Genomic DNA, 17,768 nt, shown 5'->3' with positions numbered 1-17,768 from the left:
CTTTTTTATAGCGCTATTTTTCAGAGCGCTCTACTCCAGCAGCGGTCAGGCAGGTGGATGTGAATTACGATTACACATTATTCCAGGGCTCTTGAGTTTGTCATAATGTTATATTTTCTTTACAGACCCAAGAGAACAGATTTTTGTTATAGTCGTCCCCTAGGAGCCACTGGATGTAACCGCCTCAGATTGATTGATATTGTTATCATACCGCAGTGTAATAGGATGACTATCTTCTTTATGTGACTTATTAGTGCTAATGAGGCTCTTTCCTTCTGTGCCAAGACTAGACTTTATGGAACTTCATGGACAAGTCTCAGGAATCAGCAGCCCATGCTCTTCCAAAGTTGGTATTTGGCAAATAGCTTATCCCCCCACGCCTCCACAAAAGGACTGACAGGAAGGTTGCCGCACCCCACTAGGGACAGGAAACGGTCCCTCCAACAGACCTGCTAGAGCTTGGTGGGGTTCCTTTAAATATCGCACGGGGGAGGAGGGGTGTATGCTCCTGAGCTGGAGGTTCCTGTTTTCCTTACTTTTAGGCATAAGGCCACAGGTTGTGGCAGACCTGGGCTTCCTGACACCCTCTCCATGATATATTCCGCAGGCAACAGTAACAACTTCAATGAGGGGCTCTTGATGGGGCTAGAGAGGCCCAACTGGCTTCTCCACCAGTACGCCCTATAGGACTATAGTAGCGCAGATGATGGCGTCCTTGTACAGTTATAACGTGGCATGACGGCTGAGGCATGTACGTGTGTATGGTTACTTTATTGCCACTCAGTTACTCTTCGAGTTAACCCAAACTTCTTCAATTAGCTAAACTGCTGCAGCCTAATATGTTATCACAGAAGACAACAAAAGCCAATGAAAAATGTTTTCCTAATGACTTTTCATTGGTTTTGTCGTCTTTTTGTGATAATATATTAGGCTGAAGCAGGTTAAAGGGGTATTCCCTCCTCGCCTGTTCACCAACTTGCTGGCTGTGTCATCTGTTCACTTCCTGGTTTTCTCAGTAAATTGTTGGGCGGGGTTTCACTTGCTGTCTCCTAGACAAAGCCAGCTCTGCTAGTTCTCTTCATAGCAGTACATCTTTGCAGTCAGTAATGAGGGATGGTTGTAAATAAATTAGCTCAGTATCACTGAAAGATGCACAATATAAAGCTGATGTAGCAGAGCTGGATTTGATAGGTGATGAAAATCCCAAATTTACATGCTACAGAACCAAGAGTCATCTTGCAATAAACTCAGTTTTAGGTCTGTGTTTACAAATAGAGGTAACAGACTCCCTGTCTCAGCCCTTATCAGCAAAATTCAATTATCAGAGCTGATAACTGGGAGATAAACAGCTCAGAAATACAAGCTCGCTCCGTGCACTCAGCTCCCCCTCCCTGCTGAGAGCAGGGAGCTACGTCACATGTCTTGGGCGGAGAAATAAGACTATAATCTCAGATAGTGGCCAAACAAAGCAGTTTTGCTGAAGCAATGTATTTAGGAAAAGTCTTAAATCCACATAAGCTAGCAGTATAGATAGGATCCTTGAGATGGGACAACCCCTTTAACTAATTGCAGAAGTTCGGTATAACACTACTTCATCTGTGTAGTGGCAAGTATAGAATCGGAACATATAGTTTATTAAAATGTTTGTTGTATTTTGTTTTGTTTTTAACAGATATCATCGCTCTACTACATTTGCTATTTGAAGGTAACTATGAGGGCATTGTTCTGAGTCCATTGGTACAAGAGATATTTGGTTCTCCAGAACCAGAAGAAAAACTTGACTTATATCTAGAAAGACAAATTGCTGCCTTCCTGCACTCACCTGTGGAGCTGAACAATGACAGGTAATTAACCAATCGTTACTTATTAATACATCTTATCTAAGTCTACAAGCAGGGAAGTTGGGGGGGGGGATTTGGGTGGTGGCTTCATAAGAGCTGGTAGAAAGGTACCAACTCCAGAGCCTTAGAATACAGATCAAATGAATGACTGACCATGTAATACTCAGTTGCTTTGAATCTGTCAGATGTTTGTAATGAGTGGATCTCTGTTCCAGTTTAAAGATGGGGTGGACCCCTCTTGTGTCATCTACAAATCCGAAAATCTCTAACCCCTCCGTTTCTAAGTAGTCAGTCCAGTTATTTTCAAAGCCTGATGTGAACTAGGTAGTGTCAGAGAGCCTTGAATCATGCCCACTGACCTGCGACTGCCTGACTCCACCCACTTGACAGTAGAGTGCTTAGACCACATTTCAGGCACCAAAACTAATAGCACCTATTGCTTGGGAATGGTGAGGGCTACAGACAAAAATTCCAATTGTGCAGACATGACTGGAGCAGCATCAATTAAATGATGCAGAATGGTATAAGTGTTGAAAGGTCCTCTTTAAGTAAAGGCGTGAACATATTATTAAGTGACAGATTATACAGGATGTGTGCAGCTACCATATGGCCTGCTTGTAGAGTACTTGGGTCATAACAGTTCTGATTCCTACTTGTGTCATGAATTATTTAGCAGATTTGGTCATTTAGTTTGTTTTGCACTGATTCTTATGAATGCCTTAAGGAATATGGAATTATTTGCCGTATATGGATTACTTGTGCTCAGTGCCGTCTAGGTAATGTCTTGTGATATTTAGCTATTTGAGCTTTGTATCTAATAAACCTGGTATAACGTAATATTGTAGAAACATAAATGCCCAGATAAAGGTTCGATACTAATCTCTACCTTTTTGGTTACATTTTTTTTTTCTGATTTCATTGCCTTTGTGCAGCCCTCTTACTATCATTCATTTCTAGGTTTAGGTTAAGTCCCCATATTGAAAATCTGCTTTTTTTTTTGTTGAAGATTTTACTGTTGAGGTTTTTTTTTTTTTTTTGTTTAAATCCAATGCTAGTAATGAATTTAGCACAAGAGTGAAGTATACGGCGTTTTCCGCCGTGTGAATTCTACATGTGGCTAGCCGCAACGGGATGCCGATGCAGTGCATTAGCATCCCGTCGCAGCATCCCTCTCCTGATTAGGCCTGAATGAATGGGCCTAATCGGGAGTGAGTCTCAAGCCACGGCTGACTTGGCCGCGGAATCCGTGGCAAGATAGGGCATGACGCTTCTTTTTCCACTAGCTGAAAAAAATCGTCAGCAGGAAAAAAAGTGAGCGGCTCCCATTGAAATGAATAGGAGCCTTTTTTGCAGTCCTGCAAAAAAACTCAATGTGAACATACCCTAAGTGTTTCCTGTATATTCTTGGTCCTGTAGAAGCCACTCTTGACTTTGGCAAAATAAGACACAACTAAATTGGCAACAAAAAAGCAGCTGTCCCAAACATGGGGCCTCAGCCATAGTGTTCTTCAGATCAGTGAATCTACAAAACATCATTGTGTTTTAGGACTCAAATCTATATGTAGAGCCAAAGCGCAGTTTATGATATAGCAGCTTAAAGGTAATTTAAAACAGATTTAAAATTGCAGTTTTGGGGCTGAATATAAAATTGAATGGTGATTTTTATAGTTGTTGTTTTTTTTTTTTTCCTTTTTTAGACAATTACTTATATTTCTTCTGGGAGTCAGCTGTCTTCATCTCTTCGTGCAGAGCAATTGGACCGGGCCCCCCGTGCTTTCGGAACCTCAAGATATTTTGCCCTCACTTCTGCTTGAGCGCTTTTCAGAGGTATGATAAATATCTGCGTATACTGTCATGATAAATCTATATATATAAAGCATGAGAGATTTAAACGCATTATATTTCAGACCTCAATACCAACAATAACAACCACATATATCAAGCTGGTATAGTGATATGTAGGTCAGCTTAGGACACACCCTAAAGTATATGTGTAGGTGAAAAGAACAGGCCACACTCCTAAAGAATAAATCTACCAAAAAACTGAGCGTTCTACAAATAGCCAAATGTATCTTAAGCTTAAAAGGGTTGTCCAGGAAAACCCAATTTTTGCAAGGAAGCCAGGAAAGGTGAAAAAAAACAAACATGCTCACCTGTCCCCGATGCTCCGGTGTCTCCCACTTCGGTCATGTCCTGCTACTGCACGGTCTTGTTTTGGCGGAAGTCCCTGCCATAGTTGACCACTGAGGCCAATCAGCAGCCTAAGGAATGGACACGGGAAGTGACAGGTGATGAACATGAGTAACCTCCCAGTTCCTTTACTTCGCTGGCATGAGTTATAGTAAATCTGGAAGATCAGACGTCCCCACCCTGCTCTGCCCACTGTCTAAAAAAGTAGTGAGCCAAATACTGAGTCTGGGATGTGCATAGTGTGTCAATAATACACCGTATACAGGTGCATTTTTAATCACTTTGAATTGATTTTAGTAAATGTAGACCTATATATGAGAATAAAGGGAACACAGACACTTAAAACTCACTAACAAATGCAATAGAAAGGGCTATGCAGCGCTAAAGTGCATAAGGCAAATTTTTGGCGGGGGTGGGGGGATGATCCTGCCTGGGACAAGGGGTATGGACAAAAGCACTTAATCCTAGCGACAGACTAGAGCTGAAGACAGTATTACAGGCCAGGGATATTGGGCCTATTAATCCAGTCTGCCCAACCCCATCAAAAATTGGGCAGGTATCAGAGATAGTAGCATTAATCTTTTCATGGAGCATGATCGTGTCAACTCACCGAAAGACATCAGTCAATGAAAGACATGGTCGTCGGCAGTTGAAAGCAACATAGATTCATGTAGCCAATAGGATGTACTGAAGCAATTTTATTGGGCATATCTGAGAGCAGTAGACACAGAAGAAGGACTGAGGCAGACATGGCAACGACTGTCCAAAAAACTATTGCACCAGTCTATGGTTAAGCTCCAAGAAGTGACGGGCCAGAGGGTAGTACTGCCAAATCTGAAGAGTATCGCCTAAGGCATCATAACCTTGAAAACAAAGGGGAGACATCGAAAGGTAGAAGCTGTGTAGTCTAAATGAGACCAAATAGGTCCTGTGAAGAATTTTTAGAGAGGGCTCCAGGAGTGTGACCTGCCAACTGTCTTTGCTATGAATGTGCGACAGTCGGTCCATTGGGCTGGAGACAGAGTGGTATCTAGCATTTTTAATATGGTGAGGGTCCCATTCTTTGGACACATTTATTGCATATTATCTCAATGTAGGGAAATTGGATAAGTAATAAGTGCCTGATTGATGGAGATCTGATCATTGGGACAACCCCGATCATGAAAATGTGGGTACCCCTCTCTGAAGGAAGTGGTGGTCACACATGAGCAGTGCCTATCTATTCGAGTCTGGTGAAAATAAGCTGACAACAAGATTTCACTATCTTTAATAGTTCAATGGAGTTGAATGGAGCAGTTGCATAGCTGAGTGACCATTTCTCAGCCCCTTGTGATAACACGATGGAATGCGGCACTGATTCTTGCACGATAACTCATACCTCCCATTGATTTCAATGTGTTATACGTGCTAAACGGAACCCATTGAAGTCAATGGGATTCTGTTTTGCAGTGCTGATCCTTACACGAGTTATCGTGCAAGAATCAGTGCCACATTACATCGTGTGCATGCACCCTTAGCAGTCAAACCCCACAGATCAGACACCTATGCACAAGAAAAAACACAGTCCACAGCTCACCATAAATCTTAAAGAGAATCAGCTAGACCAAGAGTGCACAAAAAAATACACCCCCGGCTGGGGTGGAACAATGCAAGAACCCAGTAGAAAAATATTCCTTCAGCACAAGAGGTCTATAGTAAAACTTGACTTTTATTGGAAAAATATAAAAAATAGGTACCAGACATAGGAAAAAAAAAAAAAAAAAAAAAAAGGATGTAGAAAAACTTACATGTTCAATTCCAAGTATGCATGTATGGTTGAAGAAAGACAAGCCTACGCGTTTTGGGACATCCGTCCCTTACTCATGGATGTCCCGAAACGCGTAGGCTTGTCTGTCTTCAACCATACATGCATACTTGGAATTGAACATGTAAGTTTTTCTATATCCTTTTTTTTTCCTATGTCTGGTACCTATTTTTTATATTTTTCCAATAAAAGTCAAGTTTTACTATAGACCTCTTGTGCTGAAGGAATATTTTTCTACTGGGATCAGACACCTATCCTGTGAATAGATATTAAGTGGCAAGATACGTGTTAGTTTGTAAATTTAGTGCAGTCCTTTTCCAGAAGGAAAAATATTTAAAACCCACAAAGAAAAATGATGATTGTACATAAAGAAGTAAGGACAATAACACAATAACTAGAGATGAGCGAACACTATTCAGAACAGCCGTTCCGAATAGCACGCTCCCATAGAAATGAATGGACGTAGCCGGCACGGCCTCTTCCATTCATTTCTATGGGAGCGTGCTATTCGGAACGGCTGTTCTGAATAGTGTTCGCTCATCTCTAACAATAACCATTATATAAATCTTAGTTACATTTTCCACTCTAAGGCTAGGTTCACACTTGCATTGGGCTCTCTGCTGTTCCAATCCGCCAGGGGGACCCAAACAAGACTCCAACGCAGATGTGAACATAGCCTTACTATAAATGACAGCTTTATTTTTTACTTTAGTGGCGCTTATTTTCTATAAGAGACTTCGCACCACTTCAGAAGCCCCAGACAGCGCAAACAAGTGCACGGACACAAATCTTCATATCATAGATCAAAGTTTTATAATGATGCATACTTTATGCCATACCTAAAGGCTCTTGATGTCAGGAGACCTGATCTATGGGAAACACTTCATTTTCTCCACCGCTGGCTTGGATAGATACAGCCTTCGGTCATTAATAGTCCAAACACACAGCCGCCCGCTAACCACGTAGCAGAGTGGTCGTAGAAGAATGATATAAAACCGAAAGGCGACGATAAGTATATTTGATCACTTGTTTGTTCAGGGAGATAGGACATCCCAGCACACAAGCAAGGCTTAGCGGGTCTCGAACCATGACGTGCGATTTCCATATGAGCCCAGCTGGAATAGAACTTGAATTAACCTTATCTGGCAAGTGAATAATCTGGTTTTTTGATGAACGCTCAGTGCTTTTGATTATACTTAATTGAAACTTTGTATTAGTGAAATGAAAATGATTTATCACTTTGCTCTTGTGCATATCCACAAGGTCTCTCTTGTCTAATTTATTCTGAGCCAGCTCTATCTCTCTACTTTGTTTGCCAAGAGTGGCGAGTCCCCCCATGAATAAACTGTTGATAATAAGCTGTAAAAATGTCTGGAGGATTAAAAATTAGGCTTTTGGATGGAGACAAGGTGGATATAATCAGCTGTGCTGGAAATAGAACATTTAAGTAATCACACTTGCGGTACAAAGGGCTATATGTTTTGCAAGGATAGATCATTATTTTTTCATTTCTTCTCTGCTGGCTAAATGACTCCTCCACGTGTCGAGAATACTTTTATGCTTTTGTATGAACATGGGTGTTGCAACTATAATAAATGTAGTATTTACTGTTCTTGTAACATATGCGCAGATTTATGTAGTTTAGATTGCCACAAAATCCAATTACAGTCAATACCGCGCAAGCACGCGTTCCCAATTAAAAAAAAAAATAGACTACAAAATTAATTGGGACATTCATATCTGGAAATCTATAGGTTGTAGCAGGTTAGAGCCGGTTTCCGAGAATGTGCCTATCTTTAGTGTAGGTCATCAATATCATGGACATACTATTGTTGAAGAGGTCAAGCTGCTTTAGGGCAAGGTTGTGACCTCTTCATTATACATCGGGGACAGCGCCTTACATTGCGTCTGGCTGTGCTTGGTGTTGCAGTTCAGTTGTATTAATTCATTGGGAATGAGCTGTAGAAGGAAGATGTCAGACTGGAGATTTGATATTTGATGGACCATGCACAGCCCTCAACAGTATGATGCTGTCTAAGCTGTGCTGATAGTGCCAGACTGTGTAGTTACTCCATTCCATTTTGAGAATGCGAATAGTAACCGCAATTGTTAATTTTTTTTTTCACTGAAATTGCTGACATGTTTTATAAGGTAGAAGTAATTTCCTTTTAAAAGGGTTCTACCATTAAAATCACGTTTTTTTCTCGATAACACGTAGGAATAGCCTTAAGAAAGGCTATACTTCTCCTACCTTTAGAAGTCTACTCCACGCTGCCGTTCTGTAGAAATCCCGGTTTTCATCTGTATGCAAATGAGTTCTCTCGCAGCAGTGGAGGCGGTCCCCAGCGCTCAAACAGCACTGGGGGTGTCCCTAATGCTGCAGGAGAAATCTCCAGCGCCGCCTCCATCTTCTTCAGGAACAGCCTCTCTGCGCGTCTTCTTCCGGAGCTGGGCTCAAACTTCTAGGCCTCAGGCAGATCCGACTGCGCATGCCCATAGGCCACAAGAAAATAGCCGCTTACTTACTGTGTAAGTGGCCATTTTTCTTGTGGCCGCAGGCATGCACAGTCTGCTCTGCCCGAGGCCTAGAAGTTTGAGCCCAGCTCTTGAAGAAGACGCGCAGGGAGGCCGTTCCTGAAGAAGATGGAGGCGGCGCTGGAGATTTCTCTCATTTGCATACAGACGAAAACCGGGATTTCTAGCCCACGAAAAAGAATGGAGGCCCAATACAGTAAACTAGCCCTACTGTGTGTGGGAATTCATGAATAAAGTATTTTTTTCTGTGTCTACATCTTTCCTCCATGCTCCTGTTAAAGGGAATGTATTGCATATAATTCAGACAGTTTTTATTTGATGGGGGTAGTTATTGTAGTCTTTATTTTACTTTATGTACATGATTGTGAGGGTAGCCATTTTACCTGGGCCTACTTTTAACAGTATTCAGAGATATGCTTTACAGCAGTCACATATACGATAGGAATCTGCAGACTGCAAATCACTCATTGACTTCTATAGAGGCGTGTGATCTGTACAGAGGTCATTGGGCGCTATAATTTACGGTTTAATATCTAAAGAGATGACAGATTGGAACTGGAAGTTTCTTTTAAGTAAAATAATTTGAACATCTCGTATAATCTCCTCTGATCATTGGCAATAATATGTTCCAATATGTCGCAGCCAGAGAAATAGCTTGTATCGTGTTGCTAAAAATATAATCTAGCTGAAATGATATTAAATGATATTTGACATATGCCCCCTTTTATTTATAATTCAGAGCTTCACTGTGTGAATACAGACTTATGAATTTAATCATTAGATCATCCTGCTAGGTTCCTGGTAACATGATTTCTTGGAACATAGCATTCCTTATGTAAAGATGCATTAATTCTGTTTGCTTAGATCATGAAATGCCCAGAAGCGACCCTTTCCACATGATTTAAGCGTCTCTTCATGATAGATATGAGGCACTATGCTTGTATTAGCTCACATGAGAAATTAATGATCTCGACTCTTGGTCTTCCCCCTATTATTAATATTAACACAGTTTTTTTCTTGCTTATTGGTCTATTTTGTTATGTTATTGATGCCTCCTGTTTCAAAGTATTCTTGATCAGCTCCCTAAAGTAATCTTAATCAGGGCGTCGGAGTCCGAGATGGATTCGGAAATAATGTTCTTCAGCTTTTTTTATGTCGATTAGAGCAAAGGTTCTCCAAACTTTTTTTTTCTCGTAGACCACTTTCAAAATTTTACTGGTGTCAGTGAACCCCCTGCTGCTACATTTCTACCATATTTCCAAATCTCGTCAAGAAATGTGAAGATTCGATCTAACGTCGCGGCTGTGTTCCCGGGGGGCCACCTAGACCACTTTGGGAATCACTGGATTTACTACCTTAGGGCCCATTCGCACGGCGTAAGCGCTCGGCTCATTCCGAGCCGTACACGCGAGCGCTTCTAAACACTTCCCATTCACTTCAATGGGAGAGCACGTAAAGCTGGCTTTGCGAGTGCTCCCATTGAAGTGAATGGGAAGTGTTTAGAAGCACTCGCGTGTACGACTCGGAATGAGCCGAGCGCTTACGCCGTGTGAAGGAGCCTTCGACTCATAATGTTTGTCAGGTATTTATGAAGTCGTAGGTTGAGGAAAAATAGAGGCCTCATAGTTGTTGGTTTGACCTACCAAATCTACAGCCTTGCTTTTAACTCTACTATTGGATGAGACCATAGATTTATGTTAAAGGGATGTGCACAACTTCATATTTCTTTGGGATAGGTCATCAGTATTATATTATTCCTGTCACCCCAGCCGATCAGCTGATTCAATGGCCTATGATGCTTAGGTAAGCACTCTTTTCAGTGTACACTAGACACAGTACTGCACATTTTTCTGTTGAAGCCAAATCCCATTCACATGAACCTTGTCACTGGTGGACCTCACATCACAGTTACTAAGGAGAGATCAGAGCACCATGTCACCGTCAAAATGCTGATCAGTGACCCCAAAAGATCAGGGAACAGTAGTCTGTCCTAAGGATCCTCATTGTCATCAATATAAAATATTAGAAAACCTATTTAATTATAAACTGTTATTCGTTTTCTATTGCGTTCTGTTTTACAATTCCACATTTTTCATTGGCAACTGAATGTAATGTGCACATGGATCTCCTGACTCTTCACTGATGACAGTGCCTTTGTTGCCCTTATGCCAATATCCCTCCCTCACTTCTTGCTCCAGGTTCTGCCCCTCTCCTCTGTGTCTTTAGTTTGAGCTTTAAGCTGTAGAAATTGGGAGTTAATATGATTGTCCGGGTAGAGCATTCCAGAGAAGTGGTGCAGCTCAGGAGAAGTCTTATATACAAGCGTGGGAGATTCTGATAATGGAGGATGTTAATCTTAGGTTATTGAGTGAACGGAGAGCATGCAATGGGTGATAGACAGAGATGAGGGAGGAAATGTAGGGAGGTGCAGCATTATGGAGAGCCTTGTGGATGAGGATGATAAGTTTATATTGTATTCTAACTTCTACGCTACAGCCCTACATACCATATAGATATGGAGTTAGCAAGGATGTGACACACGTCGGCTTCCGAACATAGTTCTTTTTACTCGGTGGAAGATTTTTTTGACAAACCTTTTAGCTTTTTGTGTTTTAATTTGTGTGAGAAGGTGAAAGGCAAAGTGCTGGAATCACACTATCTCAGCCCCAGATTGCTAACTTATGTGTGGACCGGAATAGGCTTCAGCCCCAGGTTTGGGTCATAGGCTTGTTACTGGGCCATTAAAGGCTGCAGAGCCTGTAATTTAGGGCAGATCCCGGGAGGAGAGGAAGTGGCTGGGTCTGTCCTGACACTAAGAGCCTTGTGTACTGTACAGTGTTTTTTTTTTTGTTCATTTTGTGTGGTTGGTAGTAATCCACACGTACAGTTAGTATTTACTTTTTATTTAGCGCTCAGACAAGCAGGATTTTGGTTTGATATTATTTTGCCTGAAGTTAATGCTGTATTTTCTTTTGCTCATTTTTGTGCCTGACGTAAAGGTTTATTTATTTTGCTGTTTTTCTTAAATAAACCACTTTACTGCAAGATTTGTGTCCCTGTCTCTAACTGCTTGGGTCCATACCACTGCTTCTACCAAGCTACCTTCCCCACATTTGCCATTGACATGTTGTATGAACCTGTTATAGTGACCTTAGTCTGCTATAGGCCCATATTGTGCTCCCTCACAAAGGCACCCAAACCTGATAGATTGGTTCTGCTGGTTCGGTTATTTTAGTCCATGTTCAATACTCTGTTATTCGACCTTATAACTTGTGATGTACATTTCTGCATTCCTCGGCCTGGGAAACAGTAGAGTCAGAATAAGATACATAACATACAGTAGAACATTCGAGCATACTTGATAGAAATTAGGATCTTAAGCTTTATGGAAAGCAGAATTATCCAAGCCGGACTCTATAGCAATTATTAGGATTTATTTGCCTGCAGAATAAGTAAAGGTTTAGTAACTTGATTGTTCTTTGCTTTAGTGCCAGTGTTGATTTTATGAAGACTGAAGGCACCGAAGCCACACACACATTCAGCATAATGCAAGTGTGTGCTATTGTATTATGCTCTGTGGCAGCTTGTCACTCCTTATCATTTTCATCCAGCTTCTTTTGTTTTTACCAAATAACCTACAATCTGCAAAATGAACAGATCACAGTGATTACATCTATAAGGGGTGTACTCCAAGAATTCTGTGCAAAGTGCCCTGTTATTTATTCCATTAAGGCGGATGCTGTGATTCAATGTATGAGGATCATTACAATAATACTGTATAATTATCTGCCAAACATAAATGTGGCACACCTTCAGCCAAAAGTCAAAGCTTGACTGCGGCCATAGACCTTTATGTAGATTGTATACAGCTGTTTAGCCTTAACCACATATTTGGTCGGCTATGGTTATGGGGCTAATATCTCTCTTCTTTGGTCATCCAGATGTTCGTTCGTTTTCTTGGGCGGTCAGTAAAGCTGCCCATGCAAATTAGACTAAAGTTATTAAAAATGGATCATTTTAACCGAAATGAACATTTTCACCCAATGTCACTGAAAATAGTGACAGCCAATATGGACCATAGTGTAAAACTGTTGAACTAAAGTAGCTCCCTCAAGCACCTACAAGTAACAACCAGAATGTATATGCTAATAGGCAGAAAACGAATAAATTGACAGTACCGTATATAAAATTTGTATGACTGAAAACCTAAAATAATCATCATCCATTTACTGCTGTCGAATAAGTATGACCTCCCATCTGTACCTGACAGTTTTGGTCAATTCTTCTGTTTCCCATGAAATAACAATTCTGTAATATCTTTTGTTATAACTCTATGTTGTGCTATTCCTTTGTAATATGCCCGGGAAATTTATAATAAAAAAAAAAAAAAAAAAAAAAATCAACTGGGCCTTACTATTCCCACACGATCATCACTGATAGGACAATGCCAGGCTGTAGAGCAGTCTTTCTCAAAGTGGGCGATAACGCCCCCTTGCGGGCGCTGGAGGCCTGTAGGGGGGCAGTAAAGGGCACAGAGAAGATTGGGGGGCGTTGAAGCGGTTTAGGGGGGCGATGGCTAATTTAAAGGGGTGGTATCATAACAATGATTCTATCTATACTGTTTGTTAATGTGGATTTAAGACTTTTCCTAAATACACTGCTTCAGCAAAACTGCTTTGTTTGTCCACTATCTTACTTTATTCACTTCATTATGGACACTAGCACCTGGCCCCCTGCTCATTGCTGAGGGAGCCACATGACGTAGCTCCCTGCTGTGTGTGGGGAGAGAGGGGGGGGGGCTGAGTGTACGGAGCCAGCCTGTGTCTGCACCACACATACACATCACATACACATCACCTAGCTCCCTGCTGTGAGCTAGAGGGGGGGGTGTGTGTGTGTGTGGAATAAGTGCTGCTTTCTTATATAAAGCAGTCTAAATCCTACTGGGCTAAAGGACCTGGTCTCTCTGTTCACTAGGATAAAGCTTTATTATATAGAGCAGGCTGCTAGCGGGCAGAGGAGCCATGTCCTTTAGGAAACTCCGTACAAGGTAAATCCAAGTCTTATTTTCTCATGACACACATAATTTAATTATTAACATAATGACTGCGATTGTGATTCTTAAGATGTAGTAAAGTAAAAAAAAATTTTTTTTGGGGGGGGCGCTAGAAAATAATTAATACTCGAAGTGGGCGGTAGACAAAATAAGTTTGAGAACCTCTGTTGTAGAGGGACACGCCCCAACTGGTAACTCCCAGTTGACAATCTAGGCCTGCTTCAATCTACGTTCAGTATTCTGTTCGGGGAGTCCAATTGGGAACCCCCCGAGTGAAATAAGGAACGTATTAAAAAGCGGTTAGCAAAGAAACAACAGTCTATAATGGGGTCCATGTGTTTTCCATGCAGTGTTCGCATTAATCATGTGGAGAGAAAAGTGTTGCTTGCAGTACTTTTCTCTCCACATGATTCATATGGACACCACGCAGAAAATACACAGACTCCACTATAGTCTATGGGGTTCGTGTGGTTTCTTTGCTAACCGCTTTTTAATGCCTTAATGTATTCCAATCGGGGGGTCCCCAAGCAGACTCCCTGAATGGAATTACCGAACGCAGATGTGAACAGGGCCTTAGTCTTTGCTTTTGAATAGGAATAACTGCGAAATGACACAGCAAATTATAAGAAATAAAGCTCCAGAATTATTATAGAGAATACAAGTATTTCCTAGAAGCGACATGTCAGGAGAGGGGATGAGTCCGCTTTAAACCATTTTTACATAAATGTATTTATATTGGTATTTGATATCCGTATATCTACACCAAAACCAGTAATGGATCTGAAACACACCAATACCAATCGTTCCGTTACACTCTTTCTCTTTGGAATTTCCACTCCAGGTTTTGGCTTAATACTGCCTAAAGCCAGCAAAACATACAAAACACTGATTCAGCCGTTACCTCTCTTAATGTCTCCGTAAACATGGATAACTCATGTTATCGACCACAAAAGTCAAGTTTATAGGCAGAAGGGATTTAAAGTGAGTCTGTCAGCAGGACAATTGTTGTAAAACATCACTGTACCTTTCCGAAAATGCCTGGAAAAGCAATGTTTTATTCATATATGGATTCAGTATAAAGAGCTTTTTGGGGCTTCCCTCTCCACTTACTTCCCCTAACCTAGTTCTGCCCCCTGGTGCTCATCCTCTGCACCACTCCTGATGTATAGAAATATTAATAAATCTATTTTTACCTAGAAAATGACCTAAAGGACTCATATTGTGCAGGGTCAGGTGTAATTGTCTTGCATGGACCTGATTTCTTCTTATATTAAATACATACTCTGTATGTTTAGGCCTCATGCCAGTGCCTATATTACTATATTCTATGTTACGCCTAGTAACCTGTGATGTTTGTGCTGTCATTCCAGTGTGTCTGGAGGCCAGTGTAGAAGTGATCTGTATATATTCTGTTATTCATGATGTTAAATAATGTAATAGTTTATTGAACCTAGAGACATACACCGGACCCAAGGGATGTATGTATACAGTCCTATGAAAAAGTTTGGGCACCCCTATTAATCTTAATCATTTTTAGTTCTAAATATTTTGGTGTTTGCAGCAGCCATTTCAGTTTGATATATCTTTTTTTTTTTAATTCAAAAGTTTATTGAACAAATTTGCGCATACAGAAAAAAAAGAGAACATTGCAATAAAAAATAATCAGCAATGAAAAGACTTAAATCATCGCTGTTGAAACAACCATAAAAGGTAGTAACAGAGAAAAATTATATACCCAACCAGTACTCAGGAGGGAAAGGTAGCGAAGTAGAGAAATGGAAGTGGGGGGGAAGAGAAAGGAGGAGAATCTATAAGGAAGAAAGAGAAAAGAGGGGGCGGGGGGAAGGAAGGGTAAAATTCTTCAAACATTACAAAATTCAGCTTTCAATTAGTACCATATAAATTGCGTACCAGCCAAGGTGACCAAATACGCCTATAGTTTTCATTTGACCTTTGTGCATAACTGAGAAGCTCCTCAAAGCGGGCTATCTGTGTCACTTTGTCTTCCCAAACTTTGAAGGGGGGAGCAGATTTTTGAAGCCAGTAAAGTGGAACAATCAATTTCGCAGCTGATAACATGTGATAGAGCAGTTTATCTTTTTTAGGATTGTATCCTGGGGACGCCATAACCAGGAAAATTGTCAACGGGGTAAGAATGAAAGAAGGGGAGTAGATAGACTGTATCAGAGATTGAATGGAGTCCCATAATGGCCTAATGAGAGGGCAGTCCCACCAGATATGTAAATATGTGCCTTTGGCAGAAGAGCATCTCCAGCAGGTGTCGTCCGAGGTTAGACGTTTCTGTTGCAACCATACCGGGGTACGGTACCATCTGGTGATCAATTTGTAATGGTTCTCCTGAACTCTAACACATGTCGAAATGCCATGGGAGTGGGATAAGATGGATTCCACATCCTCTGGAGAAAATGTAACGTTCAACTCGGACTCCCATGAGGTCATAAAAGCAGGTTTGTAGAAAGTCGCTGGAGATATGTGCTGGTGGAGAAGGTGTGAAATTTTGCGCAGCATTCTGGTAGGAGATTTTAGAATCTTTTCAAACGGAGTCAGATCTGTGCGGATCTGAAATAGGGAGGTAAACTTGTGGAGGATATGAGAAATATGGTTCCTATGCAAGAAAGAGATGGAGAGGTCTGGCAATTTTGACAGGATAGATTCCAAGGACATAGACCCACCATCTTGAACGAGGTCTAGCACAGTTAGATGATTTAACTTGTCCCAAAGAGAACGATAAGCTGTGTCTTCCAAACCCACCAGGTCAGGGAGCAAGCCCAATGGGATCAGCGGGGACGGTTTTGGGGCTAATTGTTCACCCAATGAGGACCAAATGAACATGGCACTGTCCAGGAGCGGGTCCGAGGTAGTGCGTAAAGAGGCAGAAGGTCGTGGGAGCCATAGGTGACGTAGATAATCAGATCCATAAAGTTGTGAGAGCAATCGGGATGACATTGGAGATTGCATGGGGGCAGCCAGTTCGAGCCACCAACTTAACAGTGTAGATTTGTAGTAGTTGTGTAGATTGGGTAAACCCATGCCACCTTCGGATTTGCGCTTTGTAATCAGGGACCATGCCAACCTTGGGGCCTTGTTGCGCCATATAAATTTCGAGAGAACAGATCTGAGGTTTTTAAAAAATAGCTTCGGAATCCGTACCGGTAACATTGCTAGTTTGTAGATAAGTTTCGGAAGGAGATAAGTCTGTACGATGGCTTTACGGCCGAACCACGATACTGGAAGAGTCACGTACGAGGCTAGTGAGCGTTTTAATTCCTCTAACATAGGAGGGAAGTTTCTATGATATAAAGAAGCAGGGTCAGCAGTGAGTCGGATACCGAGATATTTGATCTCTGAAACAGCCCAGATGAAGGGGGACCTAGGTTTAAGTCTCTCAGTCATAGATTTAGAAAGGGTTATGTTCAAGATCTCGGATTTGGAGAAGTTAGTTTTGTATCCGGAAAGTCTGCCAAATTCGGTCAATCTGTCCACAAGGGCTGGCAGACCATCTTCTGGGTTTGAGATTGTAAATAAGATGTCATCTGCGAACGCGGTATAGTGCAATTCCGAATCACGAAGAGGCACTCCCTGAATCCTTGGTTCCTGCCGTACTGCTTGCAAGAGGGTTTCGATAAACAAAACAAAAAGAGTGGGGGAGAGAGGGCACCCTTGTCTAGTGCCGTTCAAGATCCGAAAGCTATCAGATAAAGTGCCATTAATACGAAGGCGAGCTGAGGGTTGGTGGTATAGCGAAAAAATGGCAGAAATGAACCTGGCTGGAAGACCAAATTTAACAAGCGTGGCTGCCATAAACGACCAATTGACCCTATCGAATGCCTTTTCGGCATCTATACTCAAAAGCACCAATGGGAGCTTAGTCGATCGGGCTAGGTGTATTGCCGGTAACAATTTCATCAAATTATGCCGCCCCTCTCTCCCAGTCACAAAGCCTGCTTGTTCCTCGCGCACTAGGGAGGGGATCAGCGGTTGAAGTCTCTGGGATAGGATTTTTGCCCACAATTTGATGTCGGTATTCAACAGGGAAATGGGCCTGTAATTTCCGCACTCTGTAGGGTCTTTCCCTTCCTTGTGGATCAGAGTGATGTAAGCTTCCTGAGCTTGGGGTGGAAGTTGAGCTCCATCCATCAAAGCGTTACACCAAGTGGTAAGATGGGGTATAAGGTGTTCATGAAATTTCTTAAAGTAACGTAGTGGAAGACCATCAGGCCCCGGACTCTTCCCCACCTGAAAGCTATTCATGACTGCACCTACCTCTTCCTGAGAGATCGGAGCAATAAGCTCGTCTACTGCCTCTGGAGGAATGGACGGT

At 41.7% G+C, this 17,768-nt stretch overlaps 1 protein-coding gene and 1 long non-coding RNA gene across 2 annotated transcripts in view; one reads left to right on the top strand and one right to left on the bottom strand.

The window, feature by feature from the left end:
- LOC142197309 (uncharacterized) overlaps positions 1–17,768 on the bottom strand; it is a 644,898-nt gene that overhangs the window by 32,484 nt on the left and 594,646 nt on the right. The window lies entirely within an intron of this gene.
- Positions 1–17,768, top strand: part of TTC27 (tetratricopeptide repeat domain 27) — a 267,096-nt gene that overhangs the window by 10,117 nt on the left and 239,211 nt on the right. Inside the window, exons 3-4 of the mRNA XM_075267495.1 lie at positions 1,673–1,844; positions 3,539–3,668. Of these exons, the coding sequence (XP_075123596.1) occupies positions 1,673–1,844; positions 3,539–3,668 (302 nt within the window). The remainder of the gene's footprint in view (positions 1–1,672; positions 1,845–3,538; positions 3,669–17,768) is intronic.

The sequence above is a fragment of the Leptodactylus fuscus genome, chromosome 3 (genome assembly GCF_031893055.1).
Source record: "Leptodactylus fuscus isolate aLepFus1 chromosome 3, aLepFus1.hap2, whole genome shotgun sequence".
Classification (NCBI taxonomy): domain Eukaryota; kingdom Metazoa; phylum Chordata; class Amphibia; order Anura; family Leptodactylidae; genus Leptodactylus; species Leptodactylus fuscus.
Note: the sequence above shows the minus strand (reverse complement) of the source record. Positions and strands in the feature narration are given on the sequence as shown.